Below are 22,192 nucleotides of genomic sequence, written 5' to 3' on the forward strand. Positions count from 1 at the left end.
ATCTATATGTGTACATGCATTAAGTGTTAGAATGTATACATAGTTATCAGTTGATAAAACATAATGAGAAACAGAGGCCATTCACTAATGAATAACAAGAGAATACTAAAAATAGATAAGAAAAAAAAATGTAGAGTTTACTTACTGTTGAAAAGAGGACTGTCAGGCTTGAGGCACAACCCACATCTGTCCATAACTTTTCCAGAATGAGGAACATTATCACATCCAAAACATGTGTTTTCTCCATAACACACACCACACTCATCCATTGCCTCATTTATCTCCTGTCTTGTGGTGCCCCCTACACAAATTCCACACCTGATGGATGATACAAAGGTTTGAGGCACAATTTTCAAATTAAATTAAAAATAAATTTCTTTGACCATGCCATTCATAAACAAATATGAGTTTTTAGTATGTAATGAAAAGCTTTCTCTTATCTAAGTGATATTAAAAAGTAGCATGAGATATACATTTAGTACAAACTTAAGATATGATTCTCCTCAACATCATTTACATTTCCAGTTCTATTAAAGGTATGAAAATTAATCATAAAGTAATATAGAATGAATGAACTAATATAGAAGTTTGAAACTGCTGAATGTTGATGATGGAGAGTGGAATTTGAATCAGTTGCTGTTTTCAAATCATATTGCACTGATATCTAATTTAGATGAAAGACTTAGACAGTTGGTAGAGTGTGATTTTTGCATCATGCAAGCACATACATTACCTATCATAGTAAGCACCAGATGTTAGGGAGCCATCACAAAATGTCCTATTTGCTAGACACTTTTCTTCTCCATCAATGTTGACAAGATGGTTCTTCATCTCACATTGACCAGCACAGTCTTTTTCCCGAACCTTGTTTGTAGTACCTCCAACACACTCTCCACAAACCATCTTAGCATCTGCAAAATGAAAATATATACAACAGTCCCTTTTACTTTTATATCATGGTTTCAAAAGGATACTTTGCTGATATATCAATCATAAACTTACCTCCATTGAGGACACCAGCACAATCAGTGCAAGTGCTGTTGTTTCCACCACACTGGCCACAAGCATCTACTGTGCGAGGTGGATACATCTCCAAAGTTTGGTTGGTGCAGTCTTGCCAAGTCATAGCGGTCACAACTGGATCCCTCCCAATGCCATTTTTCTGAAAAAGAAAGCTAGTATTAAATAAGATTAAAGAGGAAGCAGAATGGTTGTAGTATTTGAAATCTGATATTTGCAAAAGCTGCACCACCTTCTGCAATTCCTAAATGCAATATTGAAGAAAAGACTTATATTACCTATAATTTTCATATTATGAACTCATATACTCCAACAGAAATGAAAAGAGAAAACTTACAACTACTTTTTCTAATAGATATTAAAGCAGCGTAGTTGGAATATATGTCTATCTAAGTTAATCTGGAAATATCTATAAGGCTATACTGAAAGTGATTTGATTAATGTTGGTGTTGCTAACTTCACTAGGTGATATTTTGTCATTGCCTATTATTGTCCTTTCTGAATATGTATTTGTTACCAAGGCTATTATGGGATTTCTGGTCAGGAAGATATCAAATATTCATCATGCCTTGATATATCTTAGAAAAGATATGGTGACAATAATGATGATGTTGGTTTTAAATACAATCTAAAGTAAACACAAATAAATTCTCACCCCCAAGTCTTCCTTTAAACTGATGTTCATCCACTGTACTTCACGAAGAGACTGGTCAGTGCCATTGCCATCCAAGATAACAAATACCAATCGAGTGTCTCTAAATCCTTCTTCCTTAGTCCAAGGACTACGAGATGTGTTGTATCTCAGCACAGTGTTTGACGGCAAGTACAGAACTTTACGCTGCAAGGAAACCATGAAGATGAACTCAAAAAAGAGTTTATAGAATGGGAAATAAACAATGTTAAAAATTCTCCAGCATGACTAAACATTTATCTCATCTCATTACAACAGAATGCATATCTACCAAAACTGCCAACCTTTGTTTCCGGTCCTGTCAGGCTGAGGCTGCCTGTGCCAGTGTATCCAAATTCTGCTATACCTGCTGTGTCCATAGTTTGTGTCTTCATTCTGGTGTTAAAACTATTGCTTGTAGTTGCACCCAACTTTCTACCCATTCTCTTCCTTGCCTCCGTTAAACATTTGTCGTTACTTAGTGATGACAAATTATCAATATTGCTGAAAAATTATTTTAGAAAAAGAAGTTATAGTATTTCATGTTTATTTGTGAAAACTGCTTATATCTAAAAGTGAATGCAAAATATCATTGGATGTTTAAAAAGAAATGGAAATTATATGTCCCTAATACAAAATAGATAATCCAGACAAATTATATCAGGTAAAGTAAAATTAGCACAAGTCACATAAAGAATAAAAATAACAGCAACAGAGAACTCAAATCAGTTACTAGTATTATATAAAGTTGATGAGCTACAGATACACTGTACAAGAAACAAGTGATGAAAAGCATAAAAGCCGGTAGACTAATACAGCATACTTACTTTATCAAGCCTCTGAAATTACAGCTGACTCTTTCAATTTCTTTCCTCCAGTGAACTGGACCTTGACGACCTTCTTGCGTCGAGAAAGGAATGTTAAAAGGGTTCTCCTGTAGATCCATTATCTGCAAAGGACAAATTTGTTTGATATAATGACTGTTTAGAATGAAACAAGTAAATAAAAACACTCATAAGAGCAAGCAAGTACTGTTTGTTATACTTTCTTTATCTATATTGGTGATGTTTTTCATACTTTACACAACACTAATCTATACATGTATATCAATGAAAAATAGAATCCAGAAAGTAAATGACAAATTATTTTTAAATCTCACATCAATGAAGGTTTTGCCATCATCAACAGAATACTGCCACTTGTCATCATCTGGACCACTCAGTGCTTGCAGTATAATGATGCCTAAAGCACTGTTCTCTGGGTCTTGGAAGAAGGCCTCTGCATAGGTTTCCACAGGTACTCCATTATTTAGCTTGTCTACTCTGAGGGCTGGAATCTTGCTATATTCTGGGTAGGTTTTTGCTACTGGAAGATCATTCACACTTGTCACCTAGAATCAAAATGATAAAATAATAAAACATAAATGTGCTGTAGATGTACAAGAGCAGTGCTGCTGAGGAACCACTCACTGTTGTTCAGTCAGTCCTTGATTTGGCACTATGCCTTTGGAATGAAACAATCTTAAAACTCATAAGCAAAGTGGGGTACATACTATCTACATACTGAAAAATTAATGGCTTCCTTAACTCAAAACATCAAAATTCTCACCTCTAAAACAATATCATTCATGTCTGCATCATCAGGCATATTTGTTGAGTCATTGACAAGCATTGATGAGGTGGAAGGATATACAGATGGCCTCAGGGTACTGGTTCCATATGCATTAAGAGTTGGTTGCACCTTTACCATTATATCCTGCACTTTTTCACAAGACACAATAGGGAGCTTCAGCGCCTTACGAGGATTCATTCTAAACCATCTGTTGAAGAAAGAAAGAATACAAGGCTCAAAATGTAAAATCATATACGATTATAAATTAAGTTGAATGAAATGATAAACGCAGGAAGTAGAGAAATGCTATAGTATTTTTTTCACTTTTATATCACTTCTGCTGATTATAAAAGTAAAATGAAAATGCCTTAGTTTCAAACACATGTCTTCAACACTCACTCTTTTCCTTCACTTAGTGAGATGTAAAGATCAGCCAAAACTTCATCAGGAAAGGCAGAATTTTTAACCCACTCCAGCTTCAATCCTCTTCCCATAACTCCATCTTCTCCTATATCATTCTGGAGACCTGGACTTTGAAGCAATGTAACCCATAATATCACATTTTTAGAATTGAACTGCAGAAGACTGGCCTTTGCAGCTTGTTTGGGAAAATCTGTTGAAAATACAAAGAAATTGATAAAATGAAGTTTATACAATTAACTAAGATACTCTCATGATACTATGAATTTCAACATGATTTCAGATTAATATGATTTTGATATCATGGCAATTGGCTCCATTTTGGAATGATTCAATAGTCTAATGCAAATCCTGTATTTCTTTTCTTTTTTTTTTTTTTCTGTGATGAGTGGGAACCCCATGAAATTGTCAAAAGCAAACTCATGCATTGATATTAATATGAGACACAGCTATATGTTTTGATCAGACTCATGGTGTCATTCAACCAATAATAATGTGATTATCTTTATACACAGTAAGTAATTACTAGGATTCAAACAATGTTGCAGAGTGACTCACCAGCTGCTTGCATCCACACTCTCCAGTAATGGGTGTCATTACATGTCACATTAATGATGCTCCAGAGTGAAAATTCTTTTGGAACATCTTCTTCTGTGGTGATTGTAGAAACAACTTTCTTCATCTGAATTGATGGGGATTCCGGAGCAATGAGCTGCACCACTGTTCTATCGATTCCTGTACCTGAAAATCAGATTCAAGCTTAATAAAAGCAATCTATCATGATAGTTTCATCACAATTAAGATATCTGATTGGTACAATATCAAAACAAAGACCTTACCATTTTAACAGCTTGTATATTTTAAGACACAAATGATCTAACATAATTTTACATCTGAGGGAAAGTATTAAACATAATGAGTAATGTATAAGTTTTAATAGAAACAGATCAATGATGTAAATTTATATGAGAAGATTTTAACATAATCCTATAACTCAAATTAAATCAGCTGTCTGTGCAGAGTAGGAGACAAATAAAATTTTTACCACTACAGTATTCTTTACATTTCATCTATTAACTTAACTTGTTCAGACACTTACCTGCTTCGGTCATATTGATGTAGTCAAGGCCAAACTCATACAGGTTGGGCAGAGGGCGGTATTGAAGGTAATGTGCTGGAGTAATCTCGGAGGTGAGCTCTAAGGGTATCCATGGAGTGCTGTGATGGCGCCGAAAATACCAGTTCCCATATGCAGATGTGAAGTTTGTTATAATGAAGATCTGTGGTACAAAATTAAGCAAATGTAGTAAAAAAAAACTTGTTAAAAAAAAAAAAAAAGATTCACCAAGAAGTAACCAAGAAAATTTTTTATCTCTTAAATTATATTCCTGTTCCTTTATACAATTCAACACAACCCTCACCACAATAGATCTGTCTTGTGATCCAGATCCAGCTTTTCTGAAGGTCTCTGACAGCAGAACATCTCTCCTTGTGTTGCTATTGTTGCTCAGTGCTGACACCCATTTGATATCTGGCATCATCCATGGAGCTCCACTCATGTAATTATCTTGTAATAAAAAGAAAAAAGAAAAAAGCTATAAAGATGATCAAGTATGTGGCTAATTTTATTCAAATGTATGTACTATGTAGAAATATTCAATCAAGTGAGTATATACTGGAAGGGATGAGTATTTATATGGAATGAGAAATATCTAATGAAATATGAAATATAAATCATAAATATATTCCTTTACAGACACTAAATCTTTAGCGTAAAAAAATGATACACAAAATAACTTGTGAATACTTACCACTTCTACAAGAACTCCAAACAGCACAGTCTGACGAAGGTGAGCAAAGGACATGCTTAGGGGGACAAATCTTGCCACACTGGTTTCCAAGCCGTACACAGGCATTGGAGGCTGGGCAGAACCTGAGGAAACAACAGGGTATGCCTTCCATCCCAAAAAAACAATACCATGTCTTATTTTGATATTTTTCACCAAAATATTACAGAAAAGGAAAATATAGTAAAAAAAATCAAAGTTACTCATGAAGGGAATATTTATGAATTGAAAGACAAGATAGGTAGGTAATACTTGGCATGAAGGCTGTACATTATGATCACAGTTCTATTCCTTTGTGTCAAAATGAATAAATTAATAAAAAACAAGCAAATAATAAACATGTAAATAAAGCTCACAATGTGCCAATAGGGCAGGTTGCAACTCCATCATGGGACCTGCATTTTCCTCCACAACAGACAGAGGCTTGTGGACATTCATTTGGGTTGTTACATCTTAAAGCAGTGTCATGTTTGGGTTTGTCTAGCTGCAGGCAAGTTTTGTTAAGAGCACTAGGATCTGGTTCACCAACAGTATTCACGCACTGAAAATGCCATGTTTCTGTTGAATAAAATAAGAAATAAAATTGTTAATATCTTGAAAGAGAAGAGAGAGAGAGAGAGAGAGAGAGAGAGAGAGAGAGAGAGAGAGAGAGAGAGAGAGAGAATCTTATATCTAATGAAACATCTACTAATGGATTCTAAGGTAAACTGTTATGATGAAAAAAAGACAAAAAAAATAATACTGCTCACATGAAGCCACGACATAACATAAATAAAATCTTGATCAATGCTTAAAAATAATATATGACACTGAAAGAAACATAGAACATCCTTTGAAAAAAAAAAAAAAAAAAAACTTTACCTGGATCTGGGCAGCATGATAAACCATTGGAGCAATGATCACTTGTAATGCATGTAGAATATGGAAAGCTGTCTTTGCGGGACTCATTGCTCATTGGGCATGACCAACTAGGAGTATCCTGAAAAACAGTATTTATTCATAAATGCATAAAGCTTACATGACTATCCACTTTTCTGTATTTTGTTATTTTTATCACGATAATGAGCCTCAGACTCAATTCATGACCCATTTTGTATAATACATATGCAATTTTATGGACTCTTTATATCAAATAATATCTGAAATTGTATAGAAGAAAATCTGACTCCAGTAATAACTCCATCATTATACTTCCATTAGAGACGTGACACTTACTTCATACATCACTGGGTCTGGGACACAAGTGCCTTCAGTAAGGTGATACACTGTACCAGCTGGACAAGCAACTTTTTTCCTTTCTCTTGTAGGATCAGGGACACACTTGCTACTAGAAAGGGAGAAAACACTACCAGAAGGACAGGCTTGTTTCTCTCCACCAAGTGTTTGGCTGTTCTCTGAGTCTGGTACACAGGTCCCACTTGGGATTGAGAAGGTGGTGCCATGTGGACAAGATAACAGCGGCTTCCTGAAATAAGTATAATGAATCTTATTACTACAACAATTATTTAGTAGCTGAAACATCACATCAGTATTGTATTTATAAGTAGACTACTAATCAATACTATCTGTGAGATTTTGTCACACACAGATCAAATTATTTTTATTTAGATTCTTCCTGCTGTTAGTGAAGCCTTGTGTTGATCAGCTTATTTGTGAAAAGGATTCTTGGAACGTCCTTCACAGTGGTCACGGCAGAATAGTTTCTACAGTATTTATAAAACACACACACACACACACACACACAGAAGAACCATACGTGCTTTGGGGTCCGAGGGGTCTCCAAGCGCACGGGTTCGAATCCTGTCCACGGTCTGAGTGTAGGTTGGGCTTCCTCACTCAGGGCAATGGTTTCCTAGCGGGTGGGCTTTGAGATAGGAGGTACCATAAAAAATATTCCCTTTATAAAATGATGATCGATGACAAGTCGTGAGGCATCGTTATCCGCGCTGTCACACTGACGAATATCAAGGCATTTGTCTGATTACACACACCGCGTAACGTAGTGGTTAGCACACTCGGCTCACAATCGAGAGGCCCGGGTTTGAGTTCCAGTAAGCGGTGAGGCAAATGGGCAAGCCTCTTAATGTGTGGCTCCTGTTCACCTAGCAGTAAATAGATACGGGATGTAACTCGAGGGGTTGTGGCCTCGCTTTCCCGGTGTGTGTTGTGTGTTGATGTGGTCTCAGTCCTACTCGAAGATCAGTCTATGAGCTCTGAGCTCACTCCGTAATGGGGAAGACTGGCTGGGTGACCAGCAGAAGACTGAGGTGAATTACACACACACACGAATAAGCAACCGGCAAGCCATATTGATAGAATTTTCAGAGAGACATATAATTTGGTAAGGAATATTGAAATAGCATTTCACTACATGAACAAAGAAATGATGAAGAAACTGATAAATACTATAATAAGACCCAGATTGGAATATGCAGGAGTAGTGTGGACCCCTCACAAAAAGAAACACATAAGGAATCTGGAGAGACTACAAAAAATGGCTACAAGAATGGTCCCAGAACTTGAAGGGATGACATATGAGAGACTAAAGGCTATGGATCTTCCAACATTGGAACAGAGAAGGGAGAGAAGGGATCTCATACAAGTTTATGAATTGATCAAGGGAATGGACCAAATGGACAATGAGTATCTGATCCTGAGAGAAGAATATGCCAGTCGAAGCACAAGACTGCATAGCAAGAAGCTGAGGAATGGAAGATGTCTAAGAGATATTAAAAAGTATAGTTTCCAGCAAAGATGTATTGAGACATGGAACAGTTTGAATGAAGAAGTAGTGTCTGCAACGAGTGTACACAGTTTTAAAGAAAGATTGGACAAGTGTAGTATGGAGACGGGGCCACACGAGCATAAAAGCCCAGGCCCTGTAAAACTACAACTAGGTAAATACACACACACACACACACACACACACACACACACACACACACACACACACACACACACACACACACACACTCATCTCTTAGTAACAGCTCCTTGTTATCTACTACATTCATTCCATTCACTACAAACCAATGAATGGAATGGATGTAGTATATAACGAGGAGCTGAGCCACACAAACGTAATGCCCAGGCCCTGTAAAACTATGACTAGGTAATACAACTAGGTAAATACATACACACACACACACACACACACTCCATATGCATCTCCTACACTTAACAATCACCAATGCTAAACAATGAAGTACGTACTTAAGAACTCAATTTTGTATGCCAACTACACACATCATCTACTTGTTCCATATTGTCTATTTCCAACATCAATATGTCCTTATTACTTTTAGATTGTGTCAGCGTGTGCTGCCAGATAATGTAATTGAGAGATGTATACAAGCACATATGAAACAACATCTGCCTTACCTCACACCTGAATCACTGCAACCTCTGCTTCTAGCCACACACTCTCCTCTTTGAGCACAGTAAATGTACCTGCAAATTAAGAGAAAAGAACTATAAATATCATTAAGAACTGTAATACCTATCTAATTTGTAATGAAATGTTTTTTAGACCGATTATTACTGACTGCTTCTCTTCCACATGGAAATTCACCATCATACAACAACTACAGGGTGCGGCAGAAATAACTCCAACATTTAAAAAAATCCGGGTGCAGTGACTGTTGCAGGCAGAGTTGCCGATGATTCCATTAGCTCGATTATAAAGTATAGTTTTCAGTCGACATTATGCCGTGGTTAGGAGAGCATCACAGCTTTGCTGTGGAGCACTTCTTCAAAAATGGTGAATCTGTCATTTCAATGGAGAGAGCTTTTCGCAGGCAGTTCGGTTTACGAGCTAATGAAACTGTTCCAAACCGGAAATCAATTTTGCTGTGGGCACAAAGAGTAAGGAAAACAGGATTTGCACTGAAGAGAAAACCACCTGGACGTCCCAAATGCGTGAGAACACCTGAAAACATCGCTGCAGTAAGGGATTCGATTGAGCCGTCTCCAAGGCGTTCAGCACGGAAACATGCCTTAGCTCTTCGGATTTCAGAAAGAACTGTGACAAATCTTGCATACTGACCTTGATTTACACCCATACAAGATTATGATTGGTCAGGAATTGTCTCCAACAGACTGGGAAAGACGCATGGAGTGCTGCAATGCTATTCTCGCAATACTATTCACTGCTGTAAAAATAGCACTTCCTATAATGGCAAAAATTCAAAGGTCATGCACCAAATGTAATCTGCCAATAAAAAATACAAAGACTGACATAAGATTTATGAACCACCCATTATTTCTGTTTGGAAGTCACGATTTCACAGTGCACACATTAATGTAAGGATGAATAAAGATCATCATAAAAAAGTGGAGCCCATGCAGATATAGATATGTACTACTATTACAAGTAACATTACACGTAGCTTGAACTCAAAGCATGAAATACAAGAACAATAATAAATTACCATCTTCACTATAAAATTATTCAGCATGAATTAGTCACTGAAATCTACAGTAGTACTCACTCTCTGGGACAAATCCTCGCCATAGTCTCCGGAGGGCGGCTGCTGCATCCACCTGCCACCTCACAGGTTCGGCTGGCCAAACAGAAGACAGGCTGCCATAAGGAGGAAAAATGAAAGCAATGGTGACAGCCTATGCAAATACTAAATTACAGTTATTTGCTACTTGATGTCATAGAACTGTATGTATTTCTTCTATCACAAGAGTTTCTGCATTGAAAATCCTTTTGCTACACTTCAATTGTGATGACCACGCTAGTAACATTAAATAAAAGGGCAAGAGGTAGTGGCAATGCACATGCAGAAGAAATTCATACTTTGTGTGGGGGACAGATCTCTCCTCTACTGGTTCCAAGACTTTCGCTACACGCCCAAGGCTCCTCACATTTCCCTGTAGCCAAACACAGCGGCTTTAAGGGAGAAAGAGGAAAGATATTAATCACAATATCTAAATATGGTATGTGCTACTTCATTATAACAGGTGCTATTATGACTAAGAGCAGAGAGCTAAGTATAATGTGAACAGACTCAAGACAAATTAATAAGAAAAGTCAAAGTAACTGTCATTGCTAAGTCCTATAAGCAATGTGACTCAACAGTGGGCCACCACTCACTTTTCCGGGTGGACAGGTGAAGGCTGCCTCTTCTATGACATTCGTCCCGAAACATTCTCTTTGTGTCACACATCGTCCCAAAGAAGGGCAGAACACCTGTAGGACACAACAGGAAGGTAATAGTGACATTATCATGATCATGCAACCACACTGTTGACTGCTGAAATGCAAGTCTTCTTACACATGAACTTTGTTATAAAAGAGAATGTAAATCATCTTAATTTACAACTTATAGAAAGATGAAAGGCAAAAAACAATCTGTTTTAGGTTTTAAAATTTCAGAATGAATTTCATAATCAATCATAAAAAGGACAAATATAAGCTTTAAGACAAGATAACCAGGGACTGTTCATGAATAAGGAAGAGCTGGATGAGTGAGACATGCTTATAAAAGTAAGTTCCATCACAACAGGAACCTTTAGGAGAAGGTTAGGTGAATTTATTAATGAGGGTGAGGTATACCACTAGATAAAGAGTAGCAGCTGCCTCGTGACATTCTGTCTACTAACCATCCTTTGCCACCTTCCAATAATCTGATGTTCTGATAGTGTGTGTGTGTGTGTGTGTGTGTGTGTGTGTGTGTGTGTGTGTGTGTGTGTGTGTGTGTGTGTGTGTGTGTGTGTGTTTATTTACCTAGTTGTATTATACAGGGTTTGAGCTAGGCTCATAGTGTCCTGTCTCCATATCTCCATTCATCTATTTTTTTCTTTAAAATTACGCACATTATGTGCTGTAACAACTTCATCACTCACTGCACTCCATTTTTCCACCGTTCTATGTGGAAAACTGTATTTTCCAATATCCTTCACACACTGCCTCATCCTGATCTTCTTTGTATGTCCTCTTGTCCTTCCAGTTTCATCTGCCATCAGCACCAGGTCTTGCTTGTCTATCTTTTCAATGCCATTAGTGTATTTACCTAGTTGTATTTTACTTAGTTGTAGTTTTACAGGGCCTGGGCTTTATGCTCGTGTGGCCCAGTGTGTGTGTGTGTGTGTGTGTGTGTGTGTGTGTTTCTCAAGCTTCCCTAGACTTTCACCACATTAGTCTACGGGGAACATATTCCATATTTGACAAGTGTTTGCAGAACCATTGCTAAATGGATTACATGCATACACAATATTGTTGACTAATTCAGTAAACAGACCACTCTTATTTTCTGTTCTCATTTTCTTAACAATGGCGCTGGTCACTGGTGGGAGTGTGGGTCTCTAGAGGGCCCTTTGGTTCACGTGGGAGTCGAAACACACCATCAAAGAACTGCCTCAAGGACGCAAAAATGTTACAGATTTAAATACATAATATGCCGATAACGTAACGGACAGGGACAGGCTCGTGACGTCACTGAGCCAACAACCCTGAAAAGTGTGACATCGATTTCCACAACGTTTTTATTCCCCATGCATAAAACGGAGACGCACCATGGCCACTAGTAGTAGTAGTAGTAGTAATCGTACTAGTGACGCCACAAGTTACTTGCTCAATCCTCAATTCATTAATTTCTAAGTTAGTTTACCATAAAGACGAGAGGGGGAGAGGGATCGAGGGATATGCATTATGGCGAAGGCTTACAATTTGAATGCGCCAGGTAGCAAGAAACGATTTCAGGTAACTTTATGGTAATGATAGACCCTGTGTTTTGTTGACACTGGCTTCCTGGAAGACTGTAGCCGTGTTGTAAGAACACACTCACACTCTCTCTCTCTCTCTCTCTCTCTCTCTCTGAGACTCTCTCATTCTTTTATTTTCCTTTCTTTCCTGACCTGTTGAAACTACGCGGAATTTATTTACCTTTTTTCTTTTATTTTCACAATGGTCCACTTCCTCGGTAAAAATCGTTATCATCATCGCAACCTGATGTATGTACACGATGTAGGCGTTCGGAACTTGGAAATATAGAAACAATAGTCTGTGTGTGTGTGTGTGTGTGTGTGTGTGTGTGTGTTTCACTGTTTGATCTGCTGCAGTCTCTGACGAGACAGCCAGACGTTACCCTACGGAACGAGCTCAGAGCTCATTATTTCCGATCTTCGGATAGGCCTGAGACCAGGCACACACCACACACCGGGACAACAAAGTCACAACTCCTCGATTTACATCCCGTTCCTACTCACTGCTAGGTGAACAGGGGCTACACGTGAAAGGAGACACACCCAAATATCTCCACCCGGCCGGGGAATCGAACCCCGGTCCTCTGGCTTGTGAAGCCAGCGCTCTAACCACTGAGCTACCGGGCGTGTACTGAGCTACCGGTCCACTTCCTCGGTAAAAATCGTTATCATCATCGCAACCTGATGTATGTACACGATGTAGGCATTCGGAACTTGGAAATATAGAAACAATAGTCTGTGTGTGTGTGTGTGTGTGTGTGTGTGTGTGTGTGTGTGTGTGTGTGTGTGTTCAAGATATAGAAAAAAAAAAAAAGTTCCATTTACGTCACTCACACGTCGCGGTCGGTGCTCCCAACACAGCTTATATCATTACTTTTGTGGCGCGTCGCTGTGGAGGCAGCAACAATAGTAGTAGCGATGGTAACCCTGCTAGCTACTGGTGATGATGATGATGAGACCACCTACGGCCTATACAACATTTTCTCTCCTTTTCTACAGAGACGGAATGAAACGCGATTGAATCTCTTATAAACACGAAGCGACTAAATGCATAAAGATGGTGATGATGGGTAAATTGATCTGGTGGTGGTGATATTGAAGTCTGTGTTGTAGGAGTGATCGGTTCTCCTCCTCGCCACGTCCCGGGCGTGTGTGTGTGTGTGTGTGTGTGTGTGTGTGTGTGTGTGTGTGGTGTGGCTGTGTTTTGCCTTCCGTACTGCAAGACTTCCTCCCCCGCGAGCCGTATGAGTCTCTACATAGATTGTAATGTACAGTCACGCGAGAGCATTATCGTTGGCAGGTTAATCTCTCTCTCTCTCTCTCTCTCTCTCTCTCTCTCTCTCTCTCTCTGGTGTGAAAGTCAACAATGGTTAAATATTAGCGTTGTTAAGCAAAATAAAAAGGACTGCAAGAGAGAGAGAGAGAGAGAGAGAGAGAGAGAGAGAGAGAGAGAGAGAGAGAAATACCATTGGAAAAAAGAAGGCAATAACCAGAGAAAAGGAATGTGTTGAGACGTGACCCCTCCCCCTACCCGCTTTCCCTCCTACGTGTGTGTGTGTGTGTGTGTGTGTGTGTGTGTGTGTGTGTACTTAATCGAAGGAATGAAAAAAAGGGGCCAAGGTGGAACAACGATTAATGAGGGAAGGAAGAGGGGAAAGATATGAAAGGAAGGGAGGGAAGAGAAGAGAAGGACGAAGGAATTCTGTGTGTGTGTGTAATTCACCTCGGTCGCCTGCTGGTCACCCAGCCAGTCTTCCCCATTACGGAGCGAGCTCAGAGCTCATAGACCGATCTTCGGGTAGGACTGAGACCACATCCCACACAACACACACCGGGAAACCGAGGCCACAACCCCTCAAGTTACATCCCGTACCTATTTACTGCTAGGTGAACAGGGTCACACATTAAGAGGCTTGCCCATTTGCTTCCCCGCTTCCCGGGACTCGAACCCGGCCCTCTCGATTATGAGTCGAGCGTGCTAACCACTGCACTATGCGGTGTGTGTGTGTGTGTGTGTGTGTGTGTGTGTGTGTGTGTGTGTGTGTGTGTGTGAGGTCAAGGGTGGGTAGGTGCAGTGTTGACATGACGTGTCCACAAGACCCTCACGAAGGTCCTCACGCATCCTTAGACGCTCGTTGGGGTTTACCTTGACCCCGATGTCTTCCTTCCGTCAGGCAATGTGGCGGCAGGGGAGCGACATGAAAGGAGGTGTGGGAGAGGGAAGCAAAAGAGGAGGAGGAGGACAAGGAAAGGAATGGAAAGAAGGGCAAGAATGAGGAAAGAATGAGATACTGAGAACGAACGAAGAATGGGACAAGAAAGGAAAGCAGTGAATGAATGAAAGAAGGAAAGAAGGGAAAATTATATGAAAAGAGAGAGAGAGAGAGAGAGAGAGAGAGAGAGAGAGAGAGAGAGAGAGAGAGAGAGAGAGAGAGAGAGAGAGAGAGAGAGAGAGAGAGAGAGAGAATGTATAGACAAAAACAAACTTTAACGATGAAAAAAAATGAGTGAAGAATAATTAGAGAAGCAAAACAGCAACAACAAAGGAGCAGCGAAAAGTCAGCTCATCGTCATTCTTTCTTAAGATATGCCGGAGAGAAGTGCGGATGGCAGGATGATCAACACTGCCGTTATTCACAACTTACATGCATGAGTTTACAACGTCTATAATTTTCTTCCTGCACATTGGGTCCAGCGATCAAAATTCTCCCTTTCACCGATTGCTGTTCGTGACTCGGCCTCGCACTAACCTTGCATGGGAGCAGTTAAGTGTCTCACTCATTAGACAAATTATACTAAAGTTTTCGTTGCCTTTGACGCTGACTGGCTTAGTTAGAAGGACGCAACATGTTAATAGTGGTCTGGACTCTAGATGTCCTTGCTGCTTGAGTTCTAAGAAGCGTGAGTCCACGTGAGTCTGCATAAGTTTAGTTACGGAGGAGGAGGAGGGAGCTTTTAGCATGATGAGGTTGCATGACGTGCGTCTCACTTGAGTTATTGGTGCATTCATCACGTTCCACACCTCTGTCGCTTGTCACTATCGAAGCCATTATCATTATTACTCTATTTACTGCTTTGGACACTCTTTTGACATTCCCGGTGATCCAGAGACGAGGCCCCAGCGATTTACGTGACATGCATCTGAACCACACACGGCACAACGGAGCATTGCGTCACTCAGTACACGTCGCATGACCAGCCCGTGCATCATGTCTCAACTATTTAGTTTATTATTGCCTGGTGATGATAATCCATGACTTATGTCTGAAAAATCAGCACAAATTGCATTCTTGTCGAATGAGTTCGTCATGGTAGGTTGACAGCATAACGAAAAGCAATCTGTGAGTGGCTGTGTCCGCAGAGTTATAATAAGCAGGTCAAATCAGTGAAACTTGTAATTAAAATTTCATGCAGGAAGAGTTGCATCACTTGCTACTCACTACCACCACCGCAAGCAATGCATACAGTACTACACACCACCACCACCACCACCACCACCACGGTTGCTGCCGCCGCAGCCGCCACCGCCGATACTAACAACAGTGATATTTGTAAGACAAGATTTACAAAAGATCTTGCTTTGAAGAATAAACTCATGTGTGAGTGTGTTCACCACGCGTGCTGCGGGTTGACAAAGCGACAGTGTCCAGTAAAAGCTGCAAATAAAGCCTGCCATAAAAAAATAATAAAAAAAAAAAATAAATAAAATAATAATAATAACAATAATTGTAAATATTGGTTTAGGTTTCAAGCAGGAAAGGTCAATATATCATCGAAAATAGGAAGCGGGACCGGAACTATGTTTGCAAAGATTATCCTTTGATAAAATACGCAGTGTATAGATATACAAAGCAACGCAAAGACTGAGATGTTGGAATCAAAGCATGTTATCACAACGTCATTCCGCAATGAATTTTGTCTCTCGTAATAACACTAATATTGAATTATCTGGAGTTAATTCAAAGTCACGTAACACACACACACACACACACACACACACACACACACACACACCATAGATGCTTTCTTTCTAGAGTAGATACATGCCCGGTAGCTCAGTGGTTAGAGCGCTGGCTTCACAAGCCAGAGGACCGGGGTTCGATTCTCTGGCCGGGTGGAGATATTTGGGTGTGTCTCCTTTCACCTAGCAGTGAGTAGGTACGGGATGTAAATCGAGGAGTTGTGACCTTGTTGTCCCGGTGTATGGTGTGTGCCTCTGGTCTCAGGTCTATCCGAAGATCGGAAATAATGAGCTCTGAGCTCATTCCGTAGGGTAACGTCTGGCTGTCTCGTCAGAGACTGCAGCAAATCAAACAGTGAAACACACACACACACACACACACACACACACACACACACACACACACACACACAGCGCACGCGAGCGTGAGCGTGTGCAGAAAGACAGGGGAACAAGAGACGTCCATCGGTTATTGATAAATTTAAACTGAATCGTAAAAAAACTAATGACTGTAAATAACAAATTAATAAAAATAGATACAAAGACAGGTTCCCAAAGTCTTGCCCTGTGTGTTTCACTTGCTGGCAGGGAGAAATATTGGTTGATGTGGTTCTTACCAGTTATTAGTGACGCATGTCTACCTATTAAATGATACCATAAGACGCCACTCACCCTGTTCCCCTCACAGCGGCCGCCGACAGAAACATCAGGACAGCTTCCCTCAACACAGCCACCGACGGATAAGCAGAACACGTAGCCGTCTGGACAGGTGGGAGACGGCAGGTGGAGGCCAGCCGATTTCTGGCAGTCCTCGGGTGTGGTGCAGGTCTTGGATGCGTCTCTGTTGGAAGCATGCGTCATTTGCAACATGGATGCTTTCTTTCTAGAGCAGATACAATAGACACGTGGTCTCTCAAAATCTATAATCACTCCTTAAACAACAAACATGCCAGAGGAATACACACTTGCATGAGAGCCACAGCGGAAAGGAAAACTGCCACTTACTTCTGGCAACAGACGTGTCCCGAGGGGCAGACGGGAGACACAGGAGAGTTTGGGCTGCACGTCTCAGCGTAGGAAGTAAAGCAGGGTTGGACGCACGCCTCCATGGCCTTGCAGAACACTTGGCCATCTTGACACTCGTGGCTCTCAGACTCTTGAGCAATGAGGTTCATGCATTGCTTGTGCACACACTGATGGGTGGAGGGACACAGCTCCTGTGAACACCAGAAGAACCATCACTTAGTATAACTATTAAAAATAATACTTTCAGTTATTTCATTATACAACTTTGCTATTTCTATCTTGTCCACAGACGGCAGGACTTAAAAAGCATGGTAGCCACAATGGAATTCTACGCACACAAAGCCGTTATTAGAATTTTGGTATTTCTTAGTTACCAAGTCACACACATGGTCACAGGAAAAAGGGATATATAAACGAATTTTAAATTTATTTTGCATTTGTACAAACCTATCAATTCGAAACATTGTACACAGGCTTCATTACAAACAATAATATCAGGTGAGTCTCATTTCAAAGTTTAGTCAGCTCCTAAATTGAGCTCTGAAATTTACATGGCCCTCAACTTATTTGTTTTATTTTCAGTGACCTAGAAATGGCGGCGTCTTCGTGACTAACCCTGGGCTGAAGAGAGGCCGTGTCATGCGGGAGATGTCTTATCACAACTAGGATACGAGGGAGGCATGATACATCCCAAGGTCACGAATACGAGGTGTGTCTCCTGAGTGACGTATACATAAGTGGTTATTACAGCCACCACCACCTCGGAGAGTTGGCGTGGCACACAATAAACTTATTTGGGTGGTGTGTGTGTGTGTGTGTGTGTGTGTGTGTGTGTGTGTGTGTGTGTGATTCACTGTTTGATCTGCTGCAGTCTCTGACGAGACAACCAGACGTTACCCTACGGAACGAGCTCAGAGCTCATTATTTCCGATCTTTGGATAGGCCTGAGACCAGGCACACACAACACACCGGGACAACAAGGTCACAACTTCTCGATTTACATCCCGTACCTACCCGTACCTACTCACTGCTAGGTGAACAGGGGCTACACGTGAAAGGAGACACACCCAAATATCTCCACCCGGCCGGGGAATCGAATCCCGGTCCTCTGGCTTGTGAAGCCAGCGCTCTAACCACTGAGCTACCGGGCCGTGTGTGTGTGTGTGTGTGTGTGTGTGTGTGTGTGTATTCACCTCGGTCGCCTGCTGGTCACCCAGCCAGTCTTCCCCATTACGGAGCGAGCTCAGAGCTCATAGACCGATCTTCGGGTAGGACTGAGACCACAACACACTCCACACACCGGGAAAGCGAGGCCACAACCCCTCGAGTTACATCCCGTACCTATTTACTGCTAAGAGGCTTGCCCATTTGCCTCGCCGCGCCGGGATTCGAACCCGGTCCTCTCGATTGTGAGTCGAGCGTGCTAACCACTACACTACGCAGTGTGTGTGTGTGTGTGTGTGTGTGTGTGTGTGTGTGTGTGTGTGTGACTGTGTGTGTGCGCCATACCAATCTCTGCACACACGTAGCTGTAAAATGAACGCTGATCCAAATCAGAAATATCAGGACGTTTCAAAATTACATATCTTACATTGCAACACTGACTTACACTTGGTGTCAAGAAAGTGTGGCAGTGTGGCGAATACTGGAGACCGTGACCTGCACAGTAATGTCGGCGGGGGCGGCAGGGAGGGGAGGATCATCACCAGCCGGCAAGGCGATTATCTGCGCTATTATTTGCACCCCCAAAACCCCCATCCCGCCTTGTCCCTCAAGGCTGCCTCATTTCATGCACGACGAAGAATTAACAGAAAGCACCGTATTACTCCCACAGTCAAAGTTACGACCACGTATGGCATTCAAGTCACTAAGTGTGATTGAAATGATTCTCTCTCTCTCTCTCTCTCTCTCTCTCTCTCTCTCTCTCTCTCTCTCTCTCTCTCTCTGTGTGTGTGTGTGTGTGTGTGTGTATATATATATATATATATATATATATATATATATATATATATATATATATATATATATATATATATATATATATATATATATATATATATATATATATATATATATATATATATATATATATATATATATATATATATATATATGTGTGTGTATATATATATATATATATATATATATATATATATATATATATATATATATATATATATATATATATATATATATATATATATAATTGAACACTGCTACGTACACATGTAATAAGTTTGTGATACAGAAAAGACACACATCAATATTTCATGTCTGATAAATGTTTATCGATTACTGTGTTGTGTCATTATGTTTGTAGTTACGAAATGAGAGAGAGAGAGAGAGAGAGAGAGAGAGAGAGAGAGAGAGAGAGAGAGAGAGAGAGAGAGAGAGAGAGAGAATAATAACATGTGGTATTGATAGTAGTCCACGTCACGCTAGTCCACCACACGCTACCTTTCCGTCCCCTTCCTCCTCACCTCCTTCCCTCACACACACACACACACACACACACACACACACACACACATCTCCTTAACAACCACGCTCCCCTCTCCCCCAATGCCTTTATACAACGCCTCTGTCTTGCCTTGCCTTGGTCCCTCGTGTAGTATCCACTGAGGTGCCTTCGCCAGGACCTTCACCATTCGGCCCTCAAAGCAGCTCAGTGTACTAAGGTGGCAAATAAATGCTTTCGTTCAGGTGATTCAATTTGCTCGTCATTCTCCCTATTTTGTATTAAGAGGATGGATACGATGCTATCAAAGGTTTCTCTCTACCTGTCTTCTTTTACCTCCTACGCCTCTGCCTGTTACGTATGTTAGTATCGACGCCTACCACTAAATTATTCACCCACACTACCAGAGGAACTATGCGGTCGATGGTGAGGAAAGGAGAGGAGGGCCAGGGAGGTAAGGGAAAGGGAAGGAGAGGAGGAGCTGCTTCACCCTCCTGGTAGGTTCAGGTTCGTCTGACGCTTGTGTCTTCGCCATTTGGATTCCGTGAGACCGTGAGACGAAGGGGGGGAGTCACCTGGCGCGGGGACGATGTGTTTGGAGGAGGACAGAGGGAGGGAGCGTTCTGAGAAAAAGTTTTCCGCCTACCGAGTACTGTCATTTGTGAAACACTTCTGCTTGTTACCTAGGAATGTAAAGGAGCTCTGGCCGTGACTTAGTCCCATTCACGTAATAGGTAGGATGCCAGGTTCACTAGAATTATTTACTATAAATAACGAAGAAAATAAACCTCAGTCAAATGTGATGGCACTGAGCCTCAAAACAGAAATCATTGTAATCTTTCTGTTCCTATGTCCGTTGTCCGATTCGCCATGGTCTGGGAGGAGCAAAGGCACGCGACGTGACAAAAGTTAGAATAGATACGTGACTACTGAACAACTCTACACCTTCCTGCATTAATGGATAGCGGGCATGCACTGACCTCCCATTCACATAGGAGAGCACGGAGATATACTTACATACTGCATATTGGGATGAATAACACTGGATTATATAGTGAATGAATATATACACAAATCTGAAATCCCTCTTAAAGAAAGGCAGATAAGTCTAGTCTCGTTGTGGGAATAAAAATACAGAGGAGAGGTTCTCAGTCCCTTGCTCTGTACCTTTCACGATACGGGGAAGGCAATGTTCTTCCAATCCAATCCAGAAGTGTGCGAGCAGGCCGTCCTCCACACACAAGGAAAAGGTAGATCAATTGATAACTAAAACCTAGAAATATCTATTTTTTTTCGGTTCTCATCAATGTTTAACTCCCCAAATTCAGTCCTTGCGGCATAACAAAGCAAAAGTCAATAACAGGCATGGTCAATTATTTACGTTACATGAAGAATTAAAACTTTTCTTTTTCTGATTCTACAAAGGTAAAAACTGAATATAAATAAGTAATCTCTCTCTCTCTCTCTCTCTCTCTCTCTCTCTCTCTCTCATAAATCTTAAAAGCAATACATTTCAAGCTGATCAACTACCACACTGCCTGGTTTAAGTCAACGATTCATGAATATAGTGTCGGAGCGTGGGCCAGCCAGCAGATGGAACCATGCATGATGGAAATAAAGTCATCAAGACACTGCATGCATTCTTAACTCACCCAGCCTTGGTTACAGGACGTGTTTCCTGTCGCCAAACACCTGCCTCCTGTCGCCGCTAGCATTCCTGAAAGACAGATAATACATTCATTAGCACAAGCATAACGCAAATGTTACATGAGAAGAGCGTAGGCAAAGGAGTGTACGCAGAAATTAGTGGTATTGATTATGTACTCAGGTAAGTCGGACGCACAGGTAGCTACTCACTATGAGCCATCTACGTAGCAGGAATATTGGGAAGGTGCACGTCTTCACGGATTTAGGACGATTAACGATTGATGCATTCCTACCAATTACTCGGCGGGTGTGTGTAATAAGCACCAGAGGAATGTAAAGGAAAGAATGCCGCCAAACTCCAACAACCTAATCTAACTCACTCTGCACAACCTAACCTAACTTAACCCTCGTGTGTGTGTGTGTGTGTGTGTGTGTGTGTGTGTGTGTGTGTGTGTGTGTGTGTGTGTGTGTGTGATTTGTTCAGTTTCAGTTGGGGAGTCTGAGTAGCACGCCTCTCTTCCATCACCACTACACTGATTGCCACCAAGTGCTCCCGAAAAACGTGCTCACCACTATAACAATCAGATTTGTTCTGTGTTGTTATTGCTACTATTGTCGTTGTTGTTGCTGACCTACCCATGTGGCGTCTACCTGTTCTCAACTTGTGCTGTATTTTTAGAAAATTGACTTCCTGACGAGATCATTTTCTGTCATTTTGTTGATCTACCTTATCCTTTGTCGTCGAGGCTCACCAATGGCTGTGTTCGCGTGCAAATGTTCAATCCCATCTGCTGTCAGCCATTGTATCAAATGCATATTTC

General features: G+C 40.8%; 1 protein-coding gene across 8 annotated transcripts in view; it reads right to left on the reverse strand.

Annotated features, from left to right (window-relative positions):
* The window catches only part of LOC123516133, a 52,604-nt gene that overhangs the window by 27,166 nt on the left and 3,246 nt on the right, over positions 1-22,192 (reverse strand). For all 8 annotated transcript variants that reach the window (XR_006678099.1, XR_006678100.1, XM_045275243.1 and 5 more), the window contains exons 2-24: positions 21,377-21,441; positions 17,246-17,457; positions 16,913-17,081; positions 10,670-10,765; positions 10,373-10,465; positions 10,059-10,150; positions 8,950-9,018; positions 6,784-7,033; positions 6,430-6,547; positions 5,925-6,126; positions 5,533-5,654; positions 5,143-5,288; positions 4,821-5,001; positions 4,280-4,462; positions 3,701-3,914; positions 3,299-3,509; positions 2,850-3,080; positions 2,518-2,639; positions 1,996-2,194; positions 1,676-1,858; positions 1,003-1,162; positions 734-911; positions 146-318 (exon numbers count right to left, since the gene is read on the reverse strand). Coding sequence is in view for 6 of the 8 variants with exons in the window: in XM_045275242.1 (XP_045131177.1) it covers positions 146-318; positions 734-911; positions 1,003-1,162; positions 1,676-1,858; positions 1,996-2,194; positions 2,518-2,639; positions 2,850-3,080; positions 3,299-3,509; positions 3,701-3,914; positions 4,280-4,462; positions 4,821-5,001; positions 5,143-5,288; positions 5,533-5,654; positions 5,925-6,126; positions 6,430-6,547; positions 6,784-7,033; positions 8,950-9,018; positions 10,059-10,150; positions 10,373-10,465; positions 10,670-10,765; positions 16,913-17,081; positions 17,246-17,457; positions 21,377-21,441 (3,669 nt within the window). In the remaining 2 variants the exon portion in view is untranslated. The remainder of the gene's footprint in view (positions 1-145; positions 319-733; positions 912-1,002; positions 1,163-1,675; positions 1,859-1,995; positions 2,195-2,517; positions 2,640-2,849; positions 3,081-3,298; positions 3,510-3,700; positions 3,915-4,279; positions 4,463-4,820; positions 5,002-5,142; positions 5,289-5,532; positions 5,655-5,924; positions 6,127-6,429; positions 6,548-6,783; positions 7,034-8,949; positions 9,019-10,058; positions 10,151-10,372; positions 10,466-10,669; positions 10,766-16,912; positions 17,082-17,245; positions 17,458-21,376; positions 21,442-22,192) is intronic.

This window comes from Portunus trituberculatus, chromosome 40 (genome assembly GCF_017591435.1).
Source record: "Portunus trituberculatus isolate SZX2019 chromosome 40, ASM1759143v1, whole genome shotgun sequence".
Taxonomy (NCBI): domain Eukaryota; kingdom Metazoa; phylum Arthropoda; class Malacostraca; order Decapoda; family Portunidae; genus Portunus; species Portunus trituberculatus.